Genomic DNA, 13,118 nt, shown 5'->3' with positions numbered 1-13,118 from the left:
TGTTTCGTCCTTGTGGACATCCTAAGGTGTGGTAAATTTAAGCACTGAGGGAAAGGGAATGGGTCTGCCGCACCCATGGACCCTGCCCAGACTCAGCCTGGAGGCTAACAGGGAGGAGGGAGGAGAAGCAAAGCCCAGACTTTGTGTTTTCTGCATGCACTGCAACCACCGTGCCCTGCACATGGTGGTTCTGAATATTAAGGAAAGCTGCACCCTGCCCGTGGGCCTGCTCCTACCCCTCCAGGACAGGAAGGCAGCTTTTCTATTATATCCAGTTTATTGGTGGATTTACTGGATTTATGAAATCAGCTGGGGTAGGAAAGGAGAATAATCCAAGCTTTCATTATTTAGTCACCTTTGAAGTGATTCATATAGCAAAGAAACTGAGCAAATATCAACCTGTTAGATTTTTCCACTCTAAGGAAATTAATGCTTTTATATGTCACGTTAGAACAGTGATATATAAAAGCATCTCTCTTGCTTTTTAATCTTGAAATTCAGGTTAAAATAAGATAGGCATATTTTATGTGAATGCAAATAAATCTCTGCAGTATCTAGTATGGCAATATTTGTGTCTTGAGGCGTGTGCCATTTTCAATTCAGAACTTTATGGTGAACAAACAAGCAACAATAAGATATAACAAGATATGCCCTGGGTCTGCATACTGCCGGGGTGAGCAGTGAGGAGAGACATCACTCTCTTTATACCAAGAAATGAATTTATTTCCTTATGACACATGTCCGTTTGTGTTTGCAATAGGCCTGAGATAAAATACAATCCAAGATTTTGCCAAAGAAAGCACCAGAGTGTAACCCTTGCTCACTCCCCACGAAGTAGTAGCAATTTATTTTAATTTCTGATCTAATCATCTGTTTCAATATGTTACATGGACTTTATTTGTTATAATATTTTATCTTAATCTTTAAGGAATTCTTTGCCAGAATTTTAGATGGAAGTTTTTAAGTGGAAGCTTTAATGATTATTTGCAATGGGGCTTTTCAAAAGAAACAATATCTTAATGATTTCTGCCAGGGCCTTAATTGGCTAGGCAGAGGCTGAGTATACTCCCTTATATAGGTCATGGAGTGTGCCTTACTAGTCAGCATTGAGATTTTCAGTAGTGAGCTGCACAGCAATGACACAAATGCACAGGAAATAATTCATTGTAAGGAGAAGCTTAAGTCTGAATTCCTTTAAAAGGACACGTTATGGTTTTCTCCTAATGAAAGTCAGGCATCTATTAATAGACATAGATGTTCTCTGGCTCATTATGGAAACAAAGCCGGTTTTTGCATGGCTTGGCAGGAATGGCCTTCCCTTACCCCCAACTCTTTTTTCCTTCTGCTTCTGTTGTTCTGTTGTCTTGGTCTACACTTAAAAATATTGTCTGCTCCTTGTTTAAGTCCAGCATTGTTCACTGCCCTTGCAGTATGTAAGCATACTCTATGCTACTATGCAGATACCCTTGTTTGTGGGATATGCTTTATAAGGTTTCCCACTTTGAATAATTGCAAAGCTTGTTTCTGGCCTCCAGTATATAGCTGACAGTGAGAATCTAGCCCTGGCTCATCCATCGTTTGACAGGACCACACAAACAGCTTCTTTGTGCTTTAGTCTCACATCATTCTCCTGGCATAATCCCTGTGAAAACAGCTCTTGTTTCAAGTGTCATAGGTGTCATTTGGCTTTCCTTGTTTCCTCTCTTCACTCCAATCCTCCTCTCCTCCCATCTTACAAGAGTACCCTTTAGACTACACTGTACTCTTCATAGTTTATTTATGCAGGATGTAGCAACCTTGAGAACTCCTTATTTTTAAACAAAACATAACTGATAGCTGAACACATTTGAGCTGTAATATGAGGAAAAAATCAAATGTTCTTGAAAGATGGCATTTCACTCAGTCAATATTGAATATTTAATTCCTTTCTGAGCACAAAGAGAAAGCAGCTTGAAGTTGACTTAAAATATTTTTTAAATCTCTTGCTTCTGGCTTTTAAACTATTAGAGCACTCTCAATCCACATTTATAAGTTTTTCTACAACAACATGACTAGAATGATTCATTAGAAAGCTAACCTAAGATCCTCCAGAGATTAAATTATTCCAAGACCTTAGAATTAACAAAACCCAAACATTTAATTCAAAATTTGTAACATCATATTTCAATTTTTGCTTATGCTTACCTCATTTAAGCTGTTAAATTGCTCAGTTTCTTCTTCTGGTAAAGTGCATGTGTTCTGATCTATTCTACAAAACAAAACAAAACAAGAATTTTTACTCAATAGATTGTTTATCTGTGCTGCAAATATTTCAAACTTTTCATCATGTCTGTACAAAAACTGCGAGTTATGGGATAAAGTTGTTTTATTAAAAAAATAACAGTTGGAAGTATGGAAGATTCATCTGTATTTTACACCTCATTCAAAACATTTTACTGGATTTTTACTGGATTTACTGAATTTACTGATTTTACTGGAATCCTAAATAATATATTTAAACTGTGAATGAGGTCCTGCAAACTATGACATTAAAATCCAGGCTCACTGTCACACAGAAAAAGTTCTACAGAAGCATGATCATCTCTGAGTATCTTGATGATCTTGGTTAAAGCCAAGAAAAAGCTCAAACATGTGTTTAAATCTAAGCACGATTTGTCTCACATGCTTTAAGTCAGGAACAAGAATTTTCCTGTATCAGAGCCATAAAGAATAACACTTTCCATATTTAAATTTGATGGTATTTCAGCTCCCAATCTTCAACTTTCTGTTTTGCAAATTTCACAAAGACCCAAGGGACTCTCATGAGGAGCTGGAAATCCTTTGAGCAAGACAGATGTCCACATTTTCTAATGAATGTCACTTTGCAGACATCAGAGGTGTCCATACCATCGGTTTTTCCTCAGTGTATCACTGCTTCTCCACATGGAAATAGGAAATAAAGGTCCTGGACCACCAAGGGGAAAACCTCCTCCCTCTTACTATGGCTAATGAGACAACTGCACCCCATCCAGGCAGATGTGGTCATGGCCTAAGGCTCCACACACCTACCATCTTCAGGACTAGTTAAAATTCACTCTACCAAGGAATGAACCTGAAGCCTAAGAAGAACTTCCCATGGATTAGGTGAGCAACCTGAACGGCCTCATACCACAGCTCTGCCCTTCCCCAGAGCAAACAGAGGCTTTCCACACTCAACTTTGAAGCCTGGCATGGGTGTATCACAAGCTGATTCACAACTCAGCTGAAGCAAGAAAACTATTGCTGTCCCAGAAAATGAGATTTCTCATTGCTGATAAGGTGGCAATATTTGCTGGCCCCTGTAAGACTCGCTCACAGGCATGATCAAAACTAACACAAACCCCAGATTCCTTTGGACAAAATAATTCATATTTTTCAACCTATTGTATTCAGTCATCCCAGCAAAACCAAATAGTTTTAAAAGTCTCTAGAGACCTCAAAACCAGTACAGATGCACAGGCCTTTGTTGTAGTTCTTCATAGATCTATTAAGCGTTTAAAGACTAAAATGATGGATACACCAATTTCCTTAACAAAATAGACATATTAGATAGCTACACCAAGGTGAACAACCACTTGCCTCCAAACAGGATCCAAGGTGTGCAATTCACGTAGGAACCAAATAAGTCATTTTGGTGGTGGTACATCTAGCACCAGAATGGGAGGCCTCACAGGCCAGCCAGCCTGCACCTCCCTCCAGTTACACGGTACATGACCAGGAGTGATTTCTGGAGGTACTTAAGCAGCAAGGTGCCTTGGCTGACTGTTGTGTAAGGACCTAACAACCTCTCTTTGTAGCTCTCCACAGATAAATCCTTTCCGCCATCTTGCCTGAAACTGAATAGCAAATGTCTCCATAATGTGAAGAGAACAGAAGGAAAATAGAGTTACAGAAGCAAAAAAGTTAATGCCTAACAACCAATCTCTAGCTTTTAGGCAGCAGAGAGGACAGTATGGGGCAGCAGAAGAGAGTTAAAGGAAACTGAGAAAAAGCATGAGGAGAGCAAAAGTACTCATTTAATAGGAGAGAGTCAAATATTTATAGTTTGGTTTAATAACATGTAAGGAAGGACCTCTGAGGCTGCAAACAGCTGAAGAATTAATTCACAAATGAATTAAAAATATCTAGAGTGACTTATTGCATTGAACTAGAGCTATACATAAAGGAAGGGAAGAAAAGGACACACGTCAGATTTGTACACTTCTGGTATTCATTTGGATGACTCCTTTCAGGACACATAGCACACAGCAAATGTGAACTCTCCTTAAAAAAAGAAAACAAAGAACTAAATGCTAGCAGCAGTTCTTACATAAGAAGTTCTTACATATGAAGTTCTACACAATTCACAGCCTTATCACTCATGAGACTTGCACTCTGGAGAGTAAAATGTTTACAGCACCCCTGAAGTACCACTTCTTTCTCATTCAGGATGATCCTCTTGTCTGCTGTTTCAGGGATGCAGGAGTCTTGCATTTTACTGTTTCTTTTTCACTAAAAATACTGGAGTAAGATGTTCTTAGTTTTGCACTCTTTGGATTCTGAAGATACTGAAATCATTAAGGAGTGTAACCATTTTTGTGTGACGACCATTTACATTAACAGTCACAGATGTATGCTGAGTTGATCTTATTCTATATAGAGAGATTTGGGGTGTGCTTTTTTGTTTGCACCAAGACTAACTGCTCTGCTAGGCAAATGCAAGTTATCTGATTGTCACCAGGCAACAAAGGGCTTACAATTTAATAGCTATGGGTTGGATCCTACTGTCATTAAATGTCAATCACAAAATATCCATTAACTTCAAAAGCAGCAGGAACAAGCCCCCATTTTCCATCTGTGCTGAGTACATTAAACTTATTTTAAGCCTTAGCTGAAATTTTGAATAATTGCAGGCAACCTTTAATTTGTATAATGTACAGAATGTAAAATAATGAAAATGGAATTCTCTCTGTGGCTATTACTCAAATATATGCTGAATCATTCTTTATAAAATATGAAAGGCCCGATCTCTAACCCTCCCTATAGACTGGTAACTCTGGCTTTGGCAGAGCATCAAACAAATGGCAAAGATGCAACCCAGTAACATGTACATTTGAGGCTTGTGGACACAACAAAAAAAAATTAAATACTAATGTTCATAACATAGCTTCTACCAGACTTCAAGGGGAAGATCAATTTGCATGAGTAGTGAGCTGTTTAAAAAACAGACCAGAATGTGTGAATTATTGAATTACACATGATATCACTTCTAAACTTGCATAAAATTCAAATAAAAGCACACCATTTTAAAAACTAGGAAAAATGTTTAAAGATAACCTAAGCAAATTCACTTCTTATTTCACAGACTAAACCCAAAAAGGAGCATTACATTCTGTAATTTGCAAGTCTCAATCCACTCCAACCCTGGATTACACCAACCCCATCCTCAGGAGACTGACATGTTTATGCACCACAGTGCCACATGCGCCCAGTGTCCTGGGCCAACTAATGCGTTAGTGCTGCCAGGATAAATCCTGGCAAGCAAACCACACACTGTGCTGTGGGATGAAACCCCTTCTCCAGATTCACTTTCAGTCTATCCTGGCCCAATACTCCTTCCCTGTCTCCAGTCTAGCACTCAGTTTTCCCCTCCCCACCGTGAGGGTGGCCTCCCAGCTTAGCTAAGAAAGGGTAGCCTCAGGACAGCATTAGAGGACTGATTCAGCCTACCCAGAGGTTACATCACCTGAGTTCTCAGAAAGGCAGACCCCACAACCAACACATCTCTGTGCCAGGAAAACAAAAAGGTCCTTTCTGAGACTTCCACAAATAGCAAAAAGCATTATGAAATTCAAACATAGTCACCACCTTAATATCAGATTCTAGGTGAAGGTTTCAAAAGCATGCCTATGAATCCTTACAAAGCAATACAGACCTGCAACAGGCTTTTGCATTAACATAAAGTGCACACTTGCAGTGAAAGAAACAACACTATTAAGGGCCCAAGGCTGTTTGGATACATCCTAGGCTAGCTACTCCTTGGGCAGTCCCTGAATGCTGGAATAAGCAGCCAGACACAAAGCCAGCATAGCAGTGCCTGTCTTATCAATCACAGCAGTTAAGTAAAGGCTGGCTGGGGACAACCACACTTGTTTTTCTTGTTACAAGCCCCATAAGGCACAGTCCTTACTTGGGCTACAGTAGGATGCTTTTTTTTTTTTTTTTTGGCCCCTCTGTTCTTTCCCCGCCCTGCCTTTTTCTTTCTTTTTTTTTTTTTTATTTTTATTTTTTTAAGTGCATTGCAACACAAGAGCATGCTCAGTGACTTTCCATGCCTTGACACAAGAGGTATAATTGGAACCATAAACACCAACATTTTAATATAAAGATTCCTGAAGAAACTGATCTTTTGAAGTGGTCAATGATTTCCCAGCAAAGCAAAGTTTCATCAGCAAATCTTGATTTGCTGACAGAGAGCTATTCACAGACACATACTGGTCGTGATGAATTTCTGTCAGGTCTGAGGCAGGACTCAGAGGGAACCTGGCCAAGTTTTCTCCCAGCTCTCTTGGCTGCCTGTGTGGGAATGCAGCCTCACAAGCTCTGCCTCACCCGCATGGGTCCACCATATGGCGCAGGGACATCAGCACTTCTGCAGCTTCCCTGTTCCCTCCCACGCATCCCTGAGTAGTAGCTGTTCAGCAGAAAACGTGGAAACTACGAGTCCCCACCTGAACTGCACTCTCAAAAGCTACTTGCCTTGAAAACTTAAGTACTGAAAGCCTCGCTAGAGCTTCGTCTCCATCATAGGAGGCACAGAAACCCTGGGAGACTGGCTAAGCCCAAGATTCAGGGCACACCAGGACTCCCAGTATTTCAGGTTTTTCTGGACAACAGTTATAGGTCTGACAGCAACTGCCACCCTACAGCCTCTGCAACCCAGGGACCAGATGAGTCCTACTAAATGAAACCACTCCATTCCCATTTTATTTGGGGAACGGGGAAGAGGGGAAAATTGCAGGATTTTTTTTCTTTGGCAGAAAACTTAAAAAAACCCAAAGTGTAGTTCCCACACTGACTTGGAATGCAGCCTTCTCCGAAACACTGACATTCCCACCACCCAAGAGTCCTACGTTTCAGCCCCCTCTCTGTGTCACAGGTACCTGAAGAAAACACCATCCTCTGTTCAGGTAACAGTGTATACAGCTCTGTAATCTACATCAGTTTTGCTGATTGCCTTTGAGAAGGAAGTCAGTAAGAGCAGCTTTGTGTAATCATATGTATTGTTCCATACTGACTTCCCTATTCTCTGCTTTAAAAAGGGCAATTTTCTTTATTGTAACATTTGTTCCTGGGACCTGCATATAACTTTTATCTCCCAAAGGTGCAGATTATATTACACTCTTATCCCAACCCAATGACACGAGCAGTATTCATTGTAATCACTAGCAATGGTATTAGAAATTCATGGTCTTCTAATAAAATGTAAAGGTTTCCTTCCATGCAGATGGCATTTTGCATTCTAAATTGATGCTGAAGTTCATAAACCATGCACTAAAAATACCTCCTGAAATTTAAATCCTTGATTCACAGGTCAGGTGTAGCTTAGCCAAGAACAAGAGAGTATTCCCTCATTCTTCTGACTGTAAACCCCTTCACCAAGACTATTCTCCCATTTCCCCCAAATCCCACTAAAACTTTTCTATCACCGCTGCAGTGGTTATTGTAAAATGAAAGTACTCCCCCAAGAACCAATTAACACATATACTTATGGGTCGTATTTCTGTAGATTTTTTGTCTTATATTGTCTGTTCTGTTCTCTGTCACGTATCTGTTTATGAACATTCCTTTTTAGGTTACCCTGAATTTTGATTGTTCTACTTAACAGGGACTGTACTGAAAAGTTTTTCATATCTCAGTATTTTTTAACCCATATTCAGACAGATTAAAACTATCCTGGTTTTAGACGCCCCACACTCACAAGAACAGATTTTTTAAGAACTCTGCACGGTTCAGAGGCATTTAGATCTTTAAACTCCAATACGCCTGGTGGCAGAACTATAGCAGCCTGCAGAAACTAAATTAAAGCAGAAGGTACAACAAGCTGCACTAGAAATAATCAACCTTGCTACTTAGTATGAGACAGAAATTAATCCTTCTTTTCCTATCCTCCACACTCACACCTGATAGACAGAAGAGCCTACCCGGTGGCACCCCTGCAGCAGTGTGGCTATCTCCTTTTCTCCAAAAGAGCAGAAAGATTTTGGTCTATGAGTTAGGGATCCCAGGCAGATGTAGTGTTTCAAAGCATTGCTAATTTTACAGTAACCTAGCAAAAACAGGGTGGAAGATAGTGAAACTCAAGCTTTATGAAGCTAGCAGATGTGTTCTGTCAAAATCTATCTATGATTGATGCCTGCCATCAAGACTGAATGCTTAACCTTTGCCATGTCCCAGAACAGAAAGGCAGAAAACAAGGCAAAGTGTCACACCCTGGCAGCTATGTTTCACAGCCTGTTCCATGAGCCAGATCTGTGATCCTGATGCAGCAGCCAGTGACCTGCATCAGCTGAGACATGGGCATGTGAATGCTCTGGCTCTATCAAGGCTGACTGACGGCAGAGGGATGGGGCAAGATGCTGGTGACCCTTAAAAGGAGCCACCAGACACAGTGGCTCTCAAACTGAAAGTGGTAACTTTAGCATATATAATTCAAAGTCCCCTGCCCCAGCTGGGTGGTGGGAATGTTTTTTCCAAGGACAGCTAAGACAAAGTAAAGTGTGTGTATGAGGCCAGGGGCCATGTGTTAATGCTCGTTTACTCCATGTTTAAAGTTCCTTTACTCCTTTGGGAGTAAAGTCACCTCTATTTTGTTGTAATATAACAAAACTAAGACATGGCCAGAGCTGAGATTTTATCACTATCATTTCACAGCTCTTAACATGGTAAATCCAGGTACCATTATTTAACAAATTTAGTACTTGTGGACAGCAGGCTTCCTAAGGAGCTACCCTGGTGTTAAACAGGAATAAATAATGCAGTGAACAATGTTTAATACCAGGCAAACTAAACAGGCCAAACTGTTGAAGTGGACAGAGGAACTTTGCTGTGGTTACTGTTTTATTCATGCACACTCTACTCTGGTTCTTATCTTTAAAGTCCATGCTTCTTCCATCAAAATTAACCAATGTTATTTCATTATCTACCCATACACAGACCTCCTACCAACAGAGCCACTAGGTAGCTCTCTCTGATACCAAACTCACTGTGCTCTTCTTTACAAGATAATCCATGTGACTTTTCCTAGCATAAAGAATGCCAGAAAAAGAGAAGGCAGGCTTCCTAGGCTGGGGCTAATTAGAAACACTTCCTGAGATTCAGGACTTTTCAGTGTCTCAACTGCAGATACAAGCATTGGAGGGTGAAAGCAGTTCTTTGTGAAAGCTAATTAAATGCTTCCTTTGAGAGCACAAATTAATATCATTTACAATGTTGCCATCTAAAAGCTGCGGTGAAGGCAAGAAGTTAATTTCACTTAAGGCACCAAACTGCCATTGGATGGCAACTGTCACTACTAACCTAGTCCTGACTTGAAACAGACCTTGGAGGCAATGAGCTCTGTATGTCAACTACCCATGCCATGACCCACTGAGCATCCCAGGGATGTACAGCTGCTGCTCCAGTCCCTCCAAAGAGAGCCAGAGCCTCTGCCACACAGCGCCAAGGCTGTCATGCACCTTGAGGCAGAGAAGAGAGAGCAGAGACCTGGCTCACCTGCCTGAAACTCTACATGAACAGCAAAGCCAGACCAGCACCTGAGCATGAGAAATTTGTAAAGTAGTGCCCAAAACCTGGTGGCTGTGAAGAGCATGATCTTACACAGTCCAAGCCTGTCAGTAAGAGCTAAATCTTAATCTTAGGACACACCATCCCTGATAGATTGGGTCAGCTGGGTGAGTTGAAACCCCATATCTAGCGTTTTGCACAGCCATTAAGGATTGGAGGAGGAACTGTGACTTGCAATAGATACCAGAGCTGAGTTACTCCATGAGTAACAGGAGTTACCTGCCATCAAGACTCAGCTAATGCCTGACCCGAACACCCCATACCCTTCACAGCACTGGAACAAGCACAGTTAAACAGCACCTTGGGTCTAAACTGTACGTAAATGCATACCTATGCTAAAATCAGGTGTGCGGATTCCCAATCACAGAATCACAGGTTGGAAGGGACCTCAGGGATCATCTAGCATTCCCATTTCTCAGAGAGAATACAACTGTGACAAATACTGAGGCAAGTCAGCACAGGGAGGAAAGGAAAAAGAATGCCAAGATATTTTTGAAACTTGGCAGAGAGGAATTGAAGTTTCTGAACTAAGGATGTTCTTCCTGCTTGAAATACAAGGGTCTTAAAGAATGATGACATCAGCATTATCATCTTCATCCCTTTCACTTTCTCCAAACAGTTCTAGGTTATAAATACAGTATACAACTGCCAATAGGAGACAGGAGCCTGAATATTTGATACAAAAGGCAGCAAATGAATTAGCCTTTCCTACAGTTAATCAGAAGTGAAACGCACTGTCTTATCCCAAGGCTTACCTTGGTTGAAATCTCACGACTGCTTCCTGGCATCTGAAAGCCATGTTCTGTGCATTGTCATCACCTGAGGATCCAGCCTTCCCCTGCCACTCTGAGAGGCCTGGTATTGTACTTTCCAGCTCCTGCACAAGGCAAAAAAAAAAAAACAAACCCCAGAGTTGAATGCCCCGTCAGTACCAATCAGGCCTAGCTGAATATTTTGCTAAGAAAAAAATAGCTCCACGAGACAGGATGCTGATTGTGGTTCTTTATTATTTTTTTGGTAATAATTTCGAAACAACTGGAAAGCACAGACTAGAAAAGGTTCTGAACAAAGTAGTATCTTCTTCCACTGTAAAACATTTTTTGAAACTAAAGCAGACTGTAACCCATTTTCTGTTTATTAGTTAGATAACAGATGTCAGCTTCTGAGCGAAAAGGTGCTACGCAGAGTTCAATATTTTTTTTTCTTATATATACGTTCATATTTCATTTGAAATTATTTACTCACATGTCAGTAATATTTTATTACTTGGGCATCATCAGAAAAATTTTGGCTGACAAAAGCAAATGCGGTTCACTTAAATAAGATTTGTAAGGTTTAACCAGCTTCCTTCTTCCTTTTGCTCTTTCCCTTCCCTAGTGTACACATATCTTTATGAACAGGGTATTACTGAAGGAGGAGTGAAAGGCAGTGAGGACAAACAAGTCACATCAGCCAACGTGCCACACAGAAAATTAAAACAAAGCCAATTTAGTCCAACAAATTGAGGAAGGGAGTAACAATTAGAAAGGTATGCATTTTACTCCAAGCTTTCAAAAACCAGTTGTAGGGCTGTGACAAGATGTGTTCAGCACATCTTAACTTCCTTACCTATAAAATGGGTTATATCATCTCCCTTGCATTGCAAAGGGGTAAGTTAACGAAGTTCTTTGAAAATGTGATAATCAAAGCAGGGTTTATTCTTACTTCTTTATTAGCTTTTATGAGCCAATATTTTTTTCTAATAGTTTACAAAATTAAAATACAATGTGCCTTGAAAAACAATAGTGCTCACCTCCCCTGGTAAAGCAATGCATCTGATTTTGCTCTGGTTTCAAAGCTTAGTTGGAAGCATGGAAGTTTGGATAGGACTGTTTGGATGGGAACTTGGAGGACTGACATCAAGCTGCATTTACAAAAACAGTGGCTGCTTTTACCTCTTAGTCTGTTGCATCTTTACAGATTATGAATTAAGCTTGTTTAGAGATATACTGTATTTAAACAATAATAAATTACACTTGTATAAAATTGTCAACTTTATACAATTTTTAAACTTAAGAATGTTGTCCAAATGGTCTCCTCTCAGGAGAAATATTCACTGCCCACTTCTCAAAATTAATGATGAATGACTAAGGCCTTGATCATGGGGGGAGGGGGGAATCTGATCACTGGCATTTTACTTCCTCTCCCTGATGACATTTTAACTATCAGATATTTGTTGGATAAGTGAACATTCATTTCTCTTACTTAGTCTATGACATGAGTCTAAAGAGAGTGTTGAAATCTATTGCTACAGAGTCAGCTGTCACCGTCGTGATGGGAGGCACCCAGGAGGAAGCAGCCATGCACTAACTCTCACACACACGTCCGTCCGTGGGGTATGTCCGCACTGCATTTATGAAGTGTAGGTCTGCCCTGGGGCTGCAAGTACCTTCCCTGCCAGTTGGAGAGACCTGTGCTAACATTAAATTAGTTTGCTTTGGTATCAGCCACTGCAGTAGGACTGACCCAGCAGAGGCTAATCGAGCTTTCCATCCATACTTACTACGGACAAGGGGCAAATTTCCAGAACAGACCTCCAAAACAGAGACTGTCTTTTTCAGACTAGATGTTATGAAGCTCTGGTGCTGTCAGGGCAAAAGGAGTGAAAGCTTTGTTCAACTGACTAGCGTTGCTCTTGCTTTTGTTACCCTTTCTCCTTCAGAGCCTTCCAGAGAAGACGTCTCCCCCTCTCCCCATGTCTGTCTAACACAGTTTAGCATTGAATGAATTATATTCTACCCAAAAATGGTAATAACAATTCAGGTTACAAATGGACAGCAGTTTTCTGCAACTGCTCTAGTTTTTCCATTACTATCTTAACATTACTTTCCCCTACTTATATAAAAGTGATTACGCGCTCTTGGGGAGTAAACAGGTCAACACAACAGTTTTCATTAAAGTTGAAGGTAGAAGTAGATTGGACCAGCTTATTTTATTTGCTCAGAAATCTTCAGTGGTTTGATGGTCTCCAGGTAGAACAGGCATTTTCCTCATCCATGCTTAGAATCTCTTGTAGGGACCGGATTACATTTTGCTAGGTATCAGACATGACAGAAAGTAGAAATAACAACACTATATTCTCTAAAAAAAAAATCTAACTTATATATTGGCATCAGCAAAGCTGAAATAAAGGATTCTGCATCATCACTGTGTTGCATACTGAAAATATTCTTTCTCAAAGAGACACATAGGAAGACTACAAATCAGATCTCAGAAAAACCTCTGGAACTGAAACT

General features: G+C 40.4%; 1 protein-coding gene across 1 annotated transcript in view; it reads right to left on the bottom strand.

The window, feature by feature from the left end:
• The window catches only part of FAM13C (family with sequence similarity 13 member C), a 57,197-nt gene that overhangs the window by 31,868 nt on the left and 12,211 nt on the right, over positions 1 to 13,118 (bottom strand). The window contains exons 4-5 of the mRNA XM_075109533.1: positions 10,599 to 10,720; positions 2,185 to 2,248 (exon numbers count right to left, since the gene is read on the bottom strand). Coding sequence (XP_074965634.1) covers positions 2,185 to 2,248; positions 10,599 to 10,720 — 186 coding nt within the window. The remainder of the gene's footprint in view (positions 1 to 2,184; positions 2,249 to 10,598; positions 10,721 to 13,118) is intronic.

The sequence above is a fragment of the Phalacrocorax aristotelis genome, chromosome 14, assembly GCF_949628215.1.
Source record: "Phalacrocorax aristotelis chromosome 14, bGulAri2.1, whole genome shotgun sequence".
Classification (NCBI taxonomy): Eukaryota; Metazoa; Chordata; class Aves; order Suliformes; family Phalacrocoracidae; genus Phalacrocorax; species Phalacrocorax aristotelis.
The sequence above is the reverse complement of the archived record's forward strand: the minus strand, read 5'-3'. Positions and strand labels throughout refer to the sequence as shown.